At 41.1% G+C, this 15,015-nt stretch overlaps 1 protein-coding gene and 1 long non-coding RNA gene across 2 annotated transcripts; both read left to right on the plus strand.

The window, feature by feature from the left end:
• The first annotated feature begins 368 nt into the window (after positions 1-368).
• On the plus strand, positions 369-14,049 carry LOC140279314 (uncharacterized). Its single transcript, XM_072374432.1, has 25 exons — positions 369-573; positions 1,602-1,675; positions 2,582-2,656; positions 2,775-2,845; positions 2,942-3,120; positions 3,823-3,856; positions 3,947-3,984; positions 4,098-4,228; positions 5,038-5,081; positions 6,642-6,676; positions 6,787-6,914; positions 7,019-7,130; positions 7,289-7,980; positions 8,088-8,289; positions 8,385-8,541; positions 9,959-10,123; positions 10,303-10,425; positions 11,231-11,276; positions 11,360-11,463; positions 11,552-11,676; positions 11,894-12,265; positions 12,362-12,645; positions 13,297-13,398; positions 13,547-13,690; positions 13,820-14,049. Exons 1-25 carry the CDS (start codon positions 524-526, stop codon positions 13,921-13,923), a joined length of 3,591 nt encoding a protein of 1,196 aa, XP_072230533.1. The 5' UTR covers positions 369-523; the 3' UTR covers positions 13,924-14,049.
• LOC140279718 (uncharacterized) lies at positions 5,517-5,917 on the plus strand. Its single transcript, XR_011909355.1, has 3 exons — positions 5,517-5,590; positions 5,673-5,740; positions 5,836-5,917. It is a non-coding gene; the product is annotated as an uncharacterized lncRNA (long non-coding RNA).
• Positions 14,050-15,015: the final 966 nt, after the last annotated feature.

A 15,015-nucleotide genomic window follows, 5' to 3' on the forward strand; every position in this document is an offset into this window, starting at 1 on the left:
AGTAAGTGTCTTAATGCCAGGGCTGTGTGAGCTCTGCAGGGTTACCCTGGAAACGCTGTTTCTGGCATGCTGACATGGTTAGGAGGACACACCCTGAGGCACACCTTCACTGCGAAACAAAAGTAGAAATGCAATTCACTTCCCTTCTGAAAAGCTACAAGGAACTTGGTTTAGTAGAAGTAGTTTTTATACTGACAGAGAACAATAGGCTTTATTTTTACCTTTTGTTCAAACAAGTTCCTCTTCAGGTGGTGGATTGTTTGGCACCAGCTGTCAAGCGAGACATGCCTGAGCTACGATGAATGCAAGTGACGTCCACTTGTTTTGGCTGACGTTTTAGGGGCGTGTCCAACATGACAGCTATTGATGCTGCCCACAAAAGTCCCAGTGAATGTGTACAGCTAACAGAGGAAGCCAGCTTTGAGTCAGTATGGAAAATGTAAGTGCAAATAGTGCAGGTTAGCATTGTTTGGATTATTGCAGTAAATTCCCGGGAAATAAAGAAGTCACAAGTGCTCCTGGAATGTGTTCTGGCAGATTTTCAAGCTGGCCCACACTGGCCCCCTCATTCAGGTAAAAGTCTCATGATAACTAATTAACTTTCACTTTACTTACCTCTAAAAAAACAAAATAAAGACAGCAGGATACCCTGTAAGTAAAGATGATAAATCAAACTAAATCAAACATTAGACACTAAAATATGCTTAAATCACTGACTGTTCAAAATGATCAACTTTTAATTTACTTTTTAACACTTTATTCTCCCGTTTGTTGTAATATCTTGTTGTAAGTTTTCATTTCAGAGGCTCTGTTGACTGAAACAAACAGTTTAAACTTGTGTTTTTAAAGAAAGAGGATGTAACTAATGTGCCACAATGGACCCCTGCAGTGAAGCTCACATCATACTAAACAATTCAGAGCTAAAGTGCCTTTTCAAAAGTGTTTTTTAACCTAATAAGCAGACGGAAGCTTGAACAACTAAAGGGTTTTTGATTATTTGTGTTAATTATAGCCTTTGTCCTAATGTTTTTAAACCTTCAAAGGGGAAACAATTACTTATTTTTCTTATAAACATGAAAAATATTGTGTTTTTGATTCATTCCTACATGTACACACATGTACACACGTAACTTGTTTACATTTCATTAGTGGAATCAATCAGTGTTTTAACTGTTTTTCTATGTCGAGCTGTGCTGTAAGCTTATTTCCCATCTCACCTTGTCATCATTTCATGCATTGAAACATTTACAAAGCTGCGAGTTTAGGGTTACAAAATCATTTCTAAACGAAGTTCTTTACAACAGAACAACTTCAAGGCTTCCTCTGAACGGCTCTTTCATAAGCAAACATGCACCCTGTTCATGGGAAGTAGTGGAGTGGAGAGTGAAGAGTCAAACAAAGATAGAAGTTTCAGACACATAACCACCAGGTTCCAGTATTTAGAAACATGGGTGTGATGGGAAAAAGTGTTCATAATTAGCTTGGGAGGTGTTTTCTGCATGACTCATTGACTCTTTTTATCACATCTAACAACTGTCTGAAGAATAAGACTTTAACAAATCCTTTCCTTTACCTGAATACTGGTGCTTTGTGTATTACAGAGTGAAGAAGCCAGGTTCCTATGTTCGATGTGGACTGTGGTTGAAGTTCCAGCTGGTACTTATCATCCTGGCAGGTAAAATCTGACATGAGATAAGACTCGAAGAAAGATTGTTAGCAGACAAAGGAGCAGCGGCACCTTCTGTCAAACTTATCTGGACTAACAACTCTGCACCTCCACTTGTAAACTGCAATGTCTGGCATGCTAATACACAGACACACATGCAGATCTATTTCTTTTGCATTTATACTGTAACCTGTTAGTCTAGTCCGATTGCCATCTGTTGAGTCATCTCACAAATTTCACAAGACTGCTTCTTCTTTGTGGAAATAAATGGAAAATATGACTTAGGTCTGACAAAGCGTGATTTTCTCATGGAAACAACAAGCAGACTGACTGCATACCTAAAAACAGAAAAATGCTATTGAGGGGAGACGGATTTCTGTGAGGGCCGGACAGCTAACCAGCTAGTTGTCAGATACGCAGCGAGATGGTAAGGTTGGGTCGGTTGAGTTGAGCGAGTTTATTTAAAGCATTACAGGGTCACACCATTCCACATGGAGACCTGATTTCAGAACAGCCCTGACAGTCTAACTCCACAGTTCAGTAAAACATTGTTCAACAAACTAATAAGTTTTAAAAAAGGACTTTTACTTGGACTTTAAAGTGCTTCTGGCGACTTTAGCAACTGTGTCTTTGGTACAAATAATCAGTGGCTAGACTGTAACTCAGCGCCCGTTGTCTCTAAGTGTAGTTTCTCTAGTTTCTATCCTTGTTTTGGAAGTATAAAGGCGGTGTGGTGGGCTGTCTGAGTATGCTGTAATGCTGCATTTCTCCTGATATCTGAGGTTGCTGCTGTAATAAAGAGCTTCTTCATACATCTCTCACCTGACACCTCCCATGTGGCTTCCCGAGTGATCAGCATCATGAATCTTTCCTTAAGAAGGTGTCGACTGAGACCTGTTTTATTTATCCAATCAGATCAAGCTTCCAGGACTCCAACTTCTGCTGTTCTTCCCATCTCTCCCACTCCCACAACAGCTTGGCAGACTTCAGGTGAATGGAGGACAGGAATATGCAGATCATCCACACCTTGGTTACGACAGTAGCTGTTGGCATAAGTACATATACTGTATGTACATTTGATTAATAATTTTTGTCTTTCTTATGGCAGTATATTACTCTCTTGGTGTCACTGTGAGTGTCACTGGTCAGAAGAGGAATGAATCTGAAATTACGGCCTGGGTATGTAAGGACACATAAGAAAAGCAGTGACTTTTAAAGTATTTAATCTTTGCTGTAAGGAAGTCAAATCAATGCCACTTGTGTTCTTTGTCACAGCTTGACCAAGTGTTCCAAAACAAGCTGGAGAACTGTCTATTTTCCAACCCTGAAGAAACAACTAAAGCACCCAGAACTCGCCAAACCCCTTTACCTGCAGGGAGCAGGAGCAAAAAGACGTTTGATGGCGAAGGAGGCAGTTTATTACCCACAAGTTCCAGCCTTGTCCCACAAAGCAGGTATCAAATGAGAGATTTCTATAAAATGAAGGAATTAGCTAATTAAATGTTGCATGATTTTCTTATAGTAGTGTTGAGTTGCATTTGTGCTGTTCTATAATAATTAATTTATAGCGAAGGAAGATTCCTCAAGTTCCCTTTATGGGATTTTAGATATTTAATACTTTTTTTAAACCTAGACCTTATTTCTGGCATGAAACATGTTTATCATCGACGCCCGCCGCTGCAGCACGTCATCCCAGTAAACGAGTGTGTAGAAAGCCCTCTATAAGCCCCCCGATAGCCGCCAATAACAACAACACAGCAGCTATGAGCTAACAGAGCTATAGCACACGTTCATTCATTCATTCTTCTTAAAGTATTGGTGAAATAAAGACAGATAATGCCTTATTTAGAGGCTCTAAGCCCCGTTCACTCCGTTATATGGATCTCCAGTTATCTAAATATCTTCCGAAGGACACCAACTTTCACCAAACTGTTCTCGGTGAGTAGATGAACGTGTTTCATGCCAGAAATAAGGTTTAAAAATACCGGAGTTCCCCTTATCCATTTTTTAGGATCCTCTTGCAAAAGAGCCTCATCACTGAGTCACTGAGTGTTTATTAGCAACTGTACAAAAACAGTAGCACAGTTAGACACGAGATCTGATGTCAGTCAGCAGACACTAACCCTAACACATTAATGTCTTGATTTACTTTCCAGTTTGATCATAAATGACACAACTTCCCCATTTCAAGTAAGTTAATAATTAAATGAATATTTTCATTTTTACAGTAGCCTATGTAAATAGAGGTATTGTGTAGCTCACACTTCTTTGTTTTAACAGGGAATGGAGGTGTCATGTGACATAAAAACTGCAATAAGGTTAGTGAAATAACAGTTGTCACATCTTTGTGACTGCCACTTGTTTTGGCTGACTCTTTGTGCCTCTGTATCTCACAGTCCTTTTGTTTGATAAAACTGATCTTGTGCTTCAGAAAAACGAAGTGTCTTGTGACGCTGCAGCTGAATCAGAGCGTGCCTCCATGTTGTATCCTCCACACACTCTGCACAGCCAGTAAAAATTCTACCGACATTCGTGTGGTGGGAACAAAAGCAGATAGACTGAGTGAGTAATGCATTATCTTAAAAAAAATAAACATAGGTACCAGCCTGATAAGCTCCTGTTATGCAATAAACTCTCTGTTCACTAAACAGGTCTGCTTCACAGTGAGAGTGGATTCAGTCATTCAGAGGAGGAAAGCACCTGCTTTTATTCCGGCCCACTGGATGGATCATGGTAAGGTGACAAGAGCAGGCATAGACTGCATACCTCTGCTGAATAGAAAAAAAAAAACCTGGATTCAGGTCCAGATCCACATCAGTATCAAAAGAGAACCACTTCTAATTTGGTCCATGCACCACCTACAGCAAAAAGATGTTTTATGCAAAACCAGCCAGCCAAATAAACCACCTGCATCAACCACATATTCCCAATGGAGACGGTAACTGAATGATCAAACTTTCTAGATGTAGGAGAAAATATGTCAGTAAAGGTTATAGAAAACAAAGTACTGGTAGATGTGAGCCGAGGATGCGATGTCTGATCCAGGGCTTCCTCCCACGTTAAGAGTCTGAGCATCATCAGCATCATCATGGTGTTGTGAAAAAGGTTATTTTGTTAGATTTCTTTACATGGCAGATTGTAACCATGCCTTATAAGCACTGCAGCCATCTGAGGGGGGCCTTAAAGAACCAGCAGCCAGTGTGGCTTGTTCCAGAGGAAGAGTTTAGTGTTGCACCAAGAGCCAATATAATATCTTTCCTTTGTTGTTGTTTTTTTTTTTAAACTCTGAATCATGCAAACTCCTCTTGTGAAGCATCAGAATGAAATGCAGAGATCATCTTAAACATGTTATGATATTGGTCTTTCAACAGTGACGCGTCTGGGCCTGCTTATGTGGTTACACAATGTGCTGCAGGTGAGCCCTGAACATTTCATTTAAACATACAGAAATAAAATGATGCCACTGTTTTTCTTATGTGGGATTTCACCATATAATGATGTGTCTCATCTTTATACATCCAAAAATGTGTTTGCTTGCCAGGAAAGGAGATAGAACAGCTGATAAGATTGAATTGGAACAGTTAAAAACCTAAGTTACAAACACCCTTCCTTGCTTGGCAGTAGAAGACTTTGGCAACACCAGATTTAGTAAAGCAAAGATCCTCGACAGCTAAACTGAAATCAAACCCTAGAAAAGGAGCCAAAGCTTTAAAAACAACTTTAAGAAAGTCAGATATGGAGATCAGGGGTCTTTCTTTCTTCACATTTTATGACTTAGTGTCACATAAGCCAAGTTAAATTAAATGTGAAAAAGTGAAAATCAACTGTTTCAATACACAAACATGTTTCAGTCGAACAAATCATCGTGCTTTGACTTTGTTACAGGCAACAACTGCAGCTGCTCTGCTTACTGCAACAGATCTGGTTCGTGACAAAGTCATCCGATTATTATCAGAAACTCAAACGTAACGAAGGTATTCATGAGTATATTGTGATTTGTTTTTAGATGCATACTATACTTTTTCCATTTCACTACACGATCCCAGGATGAACTCCTCCTACATCTCCTCTCTGGTAACATCCCATTGACACTCAGACCATCAGTGATTTGGTTCATTCTTGTTGCTTCAGACATTAATATTTTCCCTTTTTTTAAAAAAAAAAAATAGATTTCACGTCTGAAACGACCAACTTGCAATATCAGTTTAGTGTAAGTTTTGCCTTTTGTTAATTATGTTGAAACTGAATTTAACTGAGTATTATGTTAAAGATGAATTATAGTTTTTGTAATATTTCTTTGCAGGGATATCTGTCCATCGTTCATCAATTCAAAAACACACAAGGTAATTAGATACAAAAGCACAATAATAACACCTAAACTTTCAAGTTCTCTGTTTGACTATATGTCAGAGGAAGAGGAATCAAGGTGTAATTCAAAGAAATCTTCTTCTTCTTCTTTCAGTGACATTCTGTCAACAGGCTTATTCAGATTACTGAAAAGCAAAAGCAAAAATGCACTTAAGCAACTGACTACTAATATTAATTTAGGCAAACTAGTCTATATTAAACCAGGTAATACGATCCCTTGTTTCTATCCGAACAAATTAGCAAAACTTAGACTAAACAAAATCATGTTGATTTACAGAAAATAATGAACAAGGATGGACGGAAGCTGCTGCAGGGATTAGAGTAGCTGAAATATTATCTTTTGCTCTTCACTGACCTAATAATTTCACAGCACGCAGCCTTGTTACAGAAGAGAAGAAGCTAAAGCTCGATGGGATAGTTCAAACACCTCGTTGTGTGCAGTAATAGAACCAAAGCAGTTATTCAGCAGTTAACACGAGGAATGCAAAATGGTGCTCTTATGGAGTATAAAATGATGGAATTAATTAATTTAATTTACAAAGGTTCATATAAAGTTGCTTCACTGTATGAAAGGTATTCTTAATCTACAATGTAAATGTCTCCTCAGGATGCTAATGTGGCCTGTACCGACGTAGAAAGAAAGTGAGTCTAATCATGTTGTTTCTATAAAGCTGTTGGGGACAGCATTGTTATGTACAGACATTTCAACATGTAGTCTGATCTGTTTTCTAATCTTTTCTTTTATGTTGAAGCCTTCAAAGGTGCAAAGTGGTTTTAGGCTTTGCTCATGAGGTCCCGATCTGTTCTGTGGCAGCAGCTGTGATGAATGTGTTTCAGTCTGAAGAACACATCAGTTATGATGGGAAGGTCCGACGAGCAGGTGGGTAAATTATCCACTGAAAAGATGAAATGTCAGTTCATACAAGCTGAAAAGGCTGCAGTTCTGTGGTGTAAAACTTCCTCTTTGTGCTTCGTCTCATACAGCAATTTGTGGAAATTTAGAAGTCTCCGACAATCCTCTGCAATCTCAGCTCAAATGGGTCAATAGTTACCTAAAGCCGCTGAACTTTTGCTCAGAGTTTAACATCACAACATGGTTTGTAAGATCTTTCTTATATAACATCCTCTGCACTAAATCAACTAAAGCTTTCCAAATCTGATAATACTTTTATTTTTTTACTTTTTTATGCGATATCAGACACTGGATTCAAATTTATACGAATGCTTTCTCTGTTTCTCCCCTTATCATTGCAGTGAAAAAGGAAAAAATGTGGTGGTGAATCTGAATGAGCAGTGTGTTGTTGATATGCCGACCGTCACGACCGTACAACCAAATGTGACGACAGCACAGCCAAATGTGACGACCGCACAATCCAACGTGACGACCGCACAATCAAACGTGACGACAGCACAGCCAAACGTGACGACAGCACAGCCAAATGTGACGACCGCACAATCAAACGTGACGACAGCACAGCCAAATGTGACGACCGCACAATCCAACGTGACGACCGCACAATCCAACGTGACGACAGCACAGCCAAACGTGACGACCGTACAACCAAACGTGACGACAGCACAGCCAAACGTGACGACAGCACAGCCAAACGTGACAACCGTACAATCCAACGTGACGACCGTACAATCCAACGTGACGACAGCACAGCCAAACGTGACGACAGCACAGCCAAACGTGACGACAGCACAGCCAAACGTGACGACCGCACAGCCAAACGTGACGACAGCACAACCAAACAGCACCACCTTGTCTGTATTTGTGGCTCCATCCACCTCAAACACAACCGCAGTAACAGCAACAACACAACAGAACACAACAATGATCCCAAATGTGATCACAACCATGGCAACGACCACCACAACTACAATCCCCACAACTGAATCTGTTTCAGAGATCTCTTCAGAGGCTCCAACAGCTAATGCATCTGGTGAGTTATCTCCTCAGCACTGTATACAAGGGAAGCTGGGATCTTTACATCATTGCAACTCTAAAACAACAACAAACTAAAATCCTTATAAATTTTGTTGACTGCAGCTGAAGGTCAGGCCAGCGCACTGCTCGAGCTGACCAGAGACACGTCCAACCTGACCTCAGAACAGATAGACAAGCTGGTTTCTCAGCTGGAGAGTCTGTTGTCAGGCCCAAACGTCAGCTTGGAACTGGGAAACACCTCCATCAACATCGTCAGCAATCTGATGGATGCTTCAGCTGAGAAGCTGTCAAGCTCCTCCAACAGGTCCCCCATTCATTTATGCAGCTTTCTACAGCATGTTGTGTATTGTTGAAGAAGCTCTACAAACCTGAATTTGTTGTAAATCTTTGCACCATTAGGATCATAGGCATCACTGACACAGTGGGGTTGAAGCTGGTCATCGGAGAAAATGCAGAGACTTTATTGTCCCCGGGTGTGGCTTTGTCTGTGAAACCAGTGGATGGTACCAACTTTCAGGAGACGGTGTTTTCTATCTCAGACCCCAATAATGTACAGGTGAGACTCCAGTGTTAAGCATCAGAATCTTACTCATCATAACTTATAACTTAAGGTATGCACAAGTAAATAAAATCAAACTTTATTAAGATGAAAAAAATGTGAAATTGCAAAATATGTTTCTGTTTCTGTATTTATCAGACGCTTTTATCCAAAGCGACTTACAGATGAAGATATAACAGCTATATAAAAAGCTAACAATAAACTACATAGAAGGAACCCAGGAGTCCGACTCTGTCAGAGGGGACAGAGTAGAGATAGGGTGCAGGCATAGAAGGAAGTGCAGAAAGATAAAGTGCAGAGATAGAGGGGGGAGGGAAGTACAAGGTAAGTGCTGGGATAGGAGATGCTCTCTGAAGAGCTGGGTTTTCAGGAGCTTCTTGAAGATAGACAGGGACGCCCCTGTTCTGGTAGCGCTCGGTAGGTCATTCCACCATCGTGGGACGACACATGAACAGAGTTTGGATTGTCTTAGGCGTGGTGTAGGAGCTGCTAGACGACAATCCTGGGACCAACGGAGGGACCCAGTTGGGACAGAAGCCTTTGCAAGAGCATTCAAGTAGATGGGAGCCGTTCCATTAAGCTCTTTGTAGCTAACATCAGGGACTTGGATCTGATGCTAAGGGCAGCCAGAGGAGCTCAATGAACAGAGGGGGGACGTGTTCTTTTAGGCTGATCCAAGACCAGACGCACCGCCGCGTTCTGGACCATCTGCAGAGGTTTCACAGGCTGGAGACCAGCTAGGAGAGCATTGCAGGAGTCAAGGCAGGAGATGACCATGGCCTGCACCAGGAGCTGGGGGGCATGTTGGGTTAGGTAATATAACACATCCATCCATTTCTATACCCGCTCAATCCGTCGGTCGGGTCGCCGGGGGGCTGGAGCCTATCCCAGCGGTCATCGGGAGAGAGGTGGGGTGCATCCTGGACAAGTCGCCAGTCCATCACAGGGCCACATAGGGACAAACAACCAGGCACGCTCACACTCACTCCCAGGGACAGTTTTAGAGTCACCAGTTAACCTAACAGTATGTTTTTGGAAAGTGGGAGGAAGCCGGAGTACCTGGAGAGAACCCACGCATTCACGGGGAGAACATGCAGACTCCACACAGAAAGAACCAGCTGGGAGTTGAATATAACACATAAAAGTTTAAACCACCTTTTTAACTGTGACCCAATTCAACATGAAAATATGGTGTGAGGTAAACTGGGTCAAAAATTCTGGCTGCGAATCTACTTACCTTCCTCCAGCCAACACAACTTCAGTGTGATTTGAGTACATCCCTGGATTATACTTGTTGTTGTGCATGTAATACGGTTTTAAAGAAAAAACGAGACTAGCTGAGAGATGTCAGTTGGCCCAAATAAAAATCTGTCTGTTAAGCCTTTGTCTCACTGTCCACGTGCCATGTGTGCAGGTTCGTGGGGATCCGAGGCTGAAGAGGAGTGTACTAAGAGACTCCTCCATCCCTCAGGGCTCCATCAGGCTGCCCCCCTCTCTCACACAGAACCTAACCCTTGAAGAACAGCAGCTGGCCTCCAGAGTTCAGTTTAACTTCTATCAGAAGAGCACATTGTTCCAGGTTTACACTTTCAACCATCTTCATCATTTTCATTACACAGAACTATCACAGGATAACAAAGGAACAGTTTTTCATTTTATACCCCTTATTATTCTTATTGTAAACAAAATTTCCTCAGTGAAGCTTTGTCTTTCCAACCTGACATGTGTTTCTTGTGTTGTCTGTGGATGACCACACAGGACAATTCATTAGGAGAACGGAAACTTTACAGCGGAATCTTAGCAGCAAGTGTGGCCAATTTATCAATCAAAGGACTGCAAGACAGTGTTATAATTCAGATGAGAAACACTCAACCAGTACCAGTAAGTTAAATTTCAGCAGGTCTTCTTCCTTTCTACCTTCCTTAGGCCTGGACCTGTGTGCAGCTGCAGCTGAATGCAAACAGACCACAAACACATCGCAAGTAACCCAGTCGCCAGGCTAAAATGTTGTGCTCATTTCTACAGTCACAGGTTTTATCTTTTGAGAGTCCTTTGCTAGACTAATTAGGAATAACAGGCCTGTATCAACTAAGGCTGTAGCGATACACTAATCTCACGATACGATACACGGCAATCAGCCAACTGTTCGATACGATTTTATACGATTCGATACACATAATTTTCAAAAGACTCATGTTTATGTTGTGAATATTACATCATCAACCTGCTTGTTTTACTTGCTAAATACCATAAACACAAATCCAAATTCTCTCATCACAAACCATCTTTTTTTAATTTTTGAGAAGGAGCTCAAACAATAAATTACAACAATCCTGCATTCTATAAACAGAAAAGCCATCAAAACCGCTGTGCTATGCACTTTATATAACATTTTTATGAACTAATTCACTGTTTTGTATAATGTGACCCCCCCCGCCGGCATTATTTTGTATTATGTTAATGTTCTGTGTTTTCACTAATTGTAACGTCTGACTTTTCAATAAAGTTTGCTAAAAAAAAAAAAAAAAAAAAAATCTATACTTTATCGGGAAACAAAATATCGATATATATCGCGGTATCGATAAAATCATTCAGCCCTAGTATCAATGTGGGGTTAGGGGTACTGAGCCAGTTAGAAACAAATGATAACACTGATAGAAACTTCTGTCCTTTTCCCAAACTGCAGGCCAACTTTGTGACAATATGTGTTTTCTGGGACTTCACAATGAACGGTAAGTTTTCTAACTACATCTTTCAGGTTTCAGTAAATGCAAAGTTTTCAAAACAATTTTTTAGCTGGGTTTTCTGCCTGCAGATGGTTCGGGTGGTTGGAGTTCAGATGGCTGCGCTGTTCAAAACAAAACAGAAAATCAAACTACATGTGGCTGCAACCATTTAACCAGTTTTGCTATCCTGCTGGTAAGAATGTCGTCGTTTGCTTCATTTTTTCTTCCAATGATATTTGGTCTTTTTTCTTGTTTTACTCTTATTCTTCTTCTTCTTAAAGGACGTCGACAGAGACCCTTCGCTCACTCGTCTTCAGGCCACCATCCTCACCTTTATCACATTCATCGGTTGTGGAATCTCTGCCATCTTCCTGTCTGTCACCCTCCTCACTTACTTGGCCTTTGGGTGAGTTGATGACGATAGCATATTTTATAAAATTTGTAACACCTTGGATTCTAGTGCGAATTACTCTGACTATTCATATATGAAAGTAGTGGGAAGTGATCAACTTTATTAGATCATTTTGCCTATAAATGGGCTGTTACCACTGCAACAGTAGTAGGATAAAGTAATTTCCTTTAGATATTTCTTTAATGCTGTCTAAATTATTTCATGCATGCAGGAAGTTGCGTAAAGACATCCCATCCAAAATCCTGATCCATCTGTGCCTGGCGCTGCTTCTTCTGAACCTGACCTTCCTGGTGGATGCATGGCTGGCGCTCTATCCAGAGGCAGTGGGCCTTTGCATTTCCACTGCCTGGTTCCTACACTACTTCCTGCTGGTTTCCTTCACTTGGATGGGACTTGAGGGCGTCCACATGTACTTCGCTATCGTGAAAGTCTTCAACAGCTACATATCCCGCTACATGCTAAAGTTCTCGCTGGTGGGCTGGGGAGTTCCAATGATAGTGGTCATAATTGTCATTGCAATTGACAAGGACAACTACGGTCTTGTGTCCTATGGAAGGTTTACAGACGGCACCAGTGATGACTTGTGAGTCCTCTGAAAGACGTTTTATTTGCAAATATATGCACATTATTCCAATGGACTAACCCTTTGATTCCCTTTCATCCTTGTCCTTTTCCACAGCTGCTGGCTGAGAAACGACATCGCCTTCTACGTGGCTGTGGTCGCCTATTACTGTGTCATTTTCCTCCTCAACTTCATCATGTTCATTGTAGTGTTGGTCCAGATGAACCGGATAAAAAAGCAGAACCCTCACAACTCTCAGTACCGCACCTCTTTGCAGGATGCACGCAGTGTGATAGGGATAAGCATCCTCCTGGGCCTCACTTGGGGATTTGCCTTTTTCGCTTGGGGGCCCGTTAACCTGGCGTTCATGTACCTCTTTGCCATCTTTAACTCCCTGCAAGGTGAATTATTTGTGACAGTTTACACCTCACTTGGTCATTATTCTACCCCTTCGTGTTAGTTTAAGTTCTAAGCAGCTTGCATTAAGAACTGTTGCTGATATGGGCGATTTATCACCGATGTTTGTTTTTGCTGTAATGATGATGCATTACATGACAAACTTCTGACAAAGAAAATCCTAAAGCCAACACCAGCTGGAAGTTGGATTTCCTTTAGTGAAGTGAACTGTGTGACGAAGAAGTTTTGATATTAACGGCAAAGCAAAAAAAGCTCGAGTTTCAGTTTCTTACTTCAGAGGTGCAGCATCATCTGAAGCTGGAGTTACGCAGAGATACAGGAGGAGGATCTGGTTAGAGTGACCTAATCTGAACAGTCTGCTGAGTTTTTGAGTTGGTGTTGACTTAAACCACCAAACTATAAGCTCTCGAAACTAAATCTAAACTCATCGAATCTTTAATCCAGACATTTTTAATGCTTTGTACGTTTTAAACTGTCCAAGTATCGAAACCTCCATTTCTGACACATGGCTGAAAGTTCAGATACCTTAAATATGACCAGTAACCCTCACAAGTTTAAGAAAAGTTGGTATTAAACCAAGTAATGTTTGCATCGAATAGTTAAGATGCTAATATTTCTTCCTGCCATCCATGTAGGTTTCTTTCTATTCATTTTCCACTGTGCGGTGAAGGAAAATGTGAGGAGGCAGTGGAAGACCTACCTGTGCTGCGGCAGAATGAGACTTCCAGAGAACTCAGGTTGGACGTGTTCGCTTTACATTTAACATTCTCGGTGTAGATATTCGTAAAACCTCCCGCTCACACACTCCTCTGTCTGCTTTCTGATGCTTTTGAATGTATTGATTGTAATTAACGACATTTACCTTCCTCTTGCTGACTGATACAGAGTGGAGTCGAACTGCAACACAGAAGACAGGGAGGAATGCATCAGTGTCCAAAATGACATCTCTTCACTCCTTACACGGCAACAACTCATCCATCTCCTCTTCGTTCCTCGCCAGCGGCTCCTCAGAGCAGATGAATGGCATCAGTAAGAGAAGACATTTTGACACAAGTGATGGCTGCTCATTCAGGCTTTTGGCCCCATATCCCCATTAGCTTAGTAAAACGTTTCTATTCTAACTTATTGGTTTGAAATGACAGTAGTGTTACATTACAGGTAGTCCATTTGAAGACAGAGCAATCACAGCTGATGAAGAACCACATGCAGATGTGGTCCTCAACGAGATCAACAGGCAGCACAGAAACCAACAAGCATCCTGATCCAAGAAGACCAAAACAATCCGTTTACTGAATTTAAGACATTTGTATATTCTGTAAATTAAGAGTAATTTATGTATCCGTGTTTAATGTATTGTTTAAATGCCTTATGAACATCACTGCACTTTTTAAAGACATCCTGCACTCCTTATCTGCGCTGCACTTCTAAACGAACCTCCCAAACCTTTATTCTCTGTACAGAATACCTTTCAAGCTCTGATGTTCAGCTGTTTAGGTGCAAAAATGTGAGGTTAACCAACAGTCATTATAGTTATTAAAGCTTTCAAACAGGAGAGGAAAGCCTAACACATGCTACACATCAATCTATATTTCTAATAACAGAGTTAATGGTTATTAAAAATCAAAATCACCTTTCAAACATTGTCTTGAGGTGTCTTCATATTGCCTCACTGGAATTATTCTTGTGTGCCCCACATTTACACGGCACACAATAGGAAGTTCTTCAGCTGTGCATCTCCTCAGCATCACATGGATTATTGTGAGAACTTGACACAAAGCTAACCCCATGTGTGAAAAGAGCAGCTTGTTGCAAGTCAAATATGGCATCAACCCCAAAGCAGATCTGTGAACCAGACAGTCAACGTTACACTCGATTTGCTCCCCCTATAGAGGACTTGTAAGTAGCTTCTGAAAAAGGGGTAATTCCTCTTATTTGAATCAATAAATATATGAATAGTAACAATACATCTGAATACAGGTGAAACAAAAGATGCATACCTTCTTTAAAATGGGTCCCCAATTTCCTTATGAGACTAACGGACGGCAGAATTTCATCAGAGACTGAAATGACTTTAATGGTCTCCATTAGTCCAGTAAAGGCCCGAGCCAGAGCAGAAAACCCACACGAGACAGATACAGAAAGTCAAACCTTAGTGGAGCCTCTCAGTTGTGAACAGTCTCTGGCTTCAGTCACGGGGTCATTTCACCCACTTGTGGCCAAAATAAGCATGACAAAAACAACACGGAAAACTAAGCAGGTGAACAGAATAAGCATGTTTGAATGGATTAACGCCCAGAAACACAAGAGAAAGGAAGCACTGTGCGTTCAGACTCCAATTTGTACAATTAAGGGAA

The sequence above is a fragment of the Leuresthes tenuis genome, unplaced genomic scaffold, assembly GCF_036924035.1.
Source record: "Leuresthes tenuis unplaced genomic scaffold, fLeuTen1.0.hap1 SCAF_21, whole genome shotgun sequence".
In the NCBI taxonomy this organism is placed as follows: domain Eukaryota; kingdom Metazoa; phylum Chordata; class Actinopteri; order Atheriniformes; family Atherinopsidae; genus Leuresthes; species Leuresthes tenuis.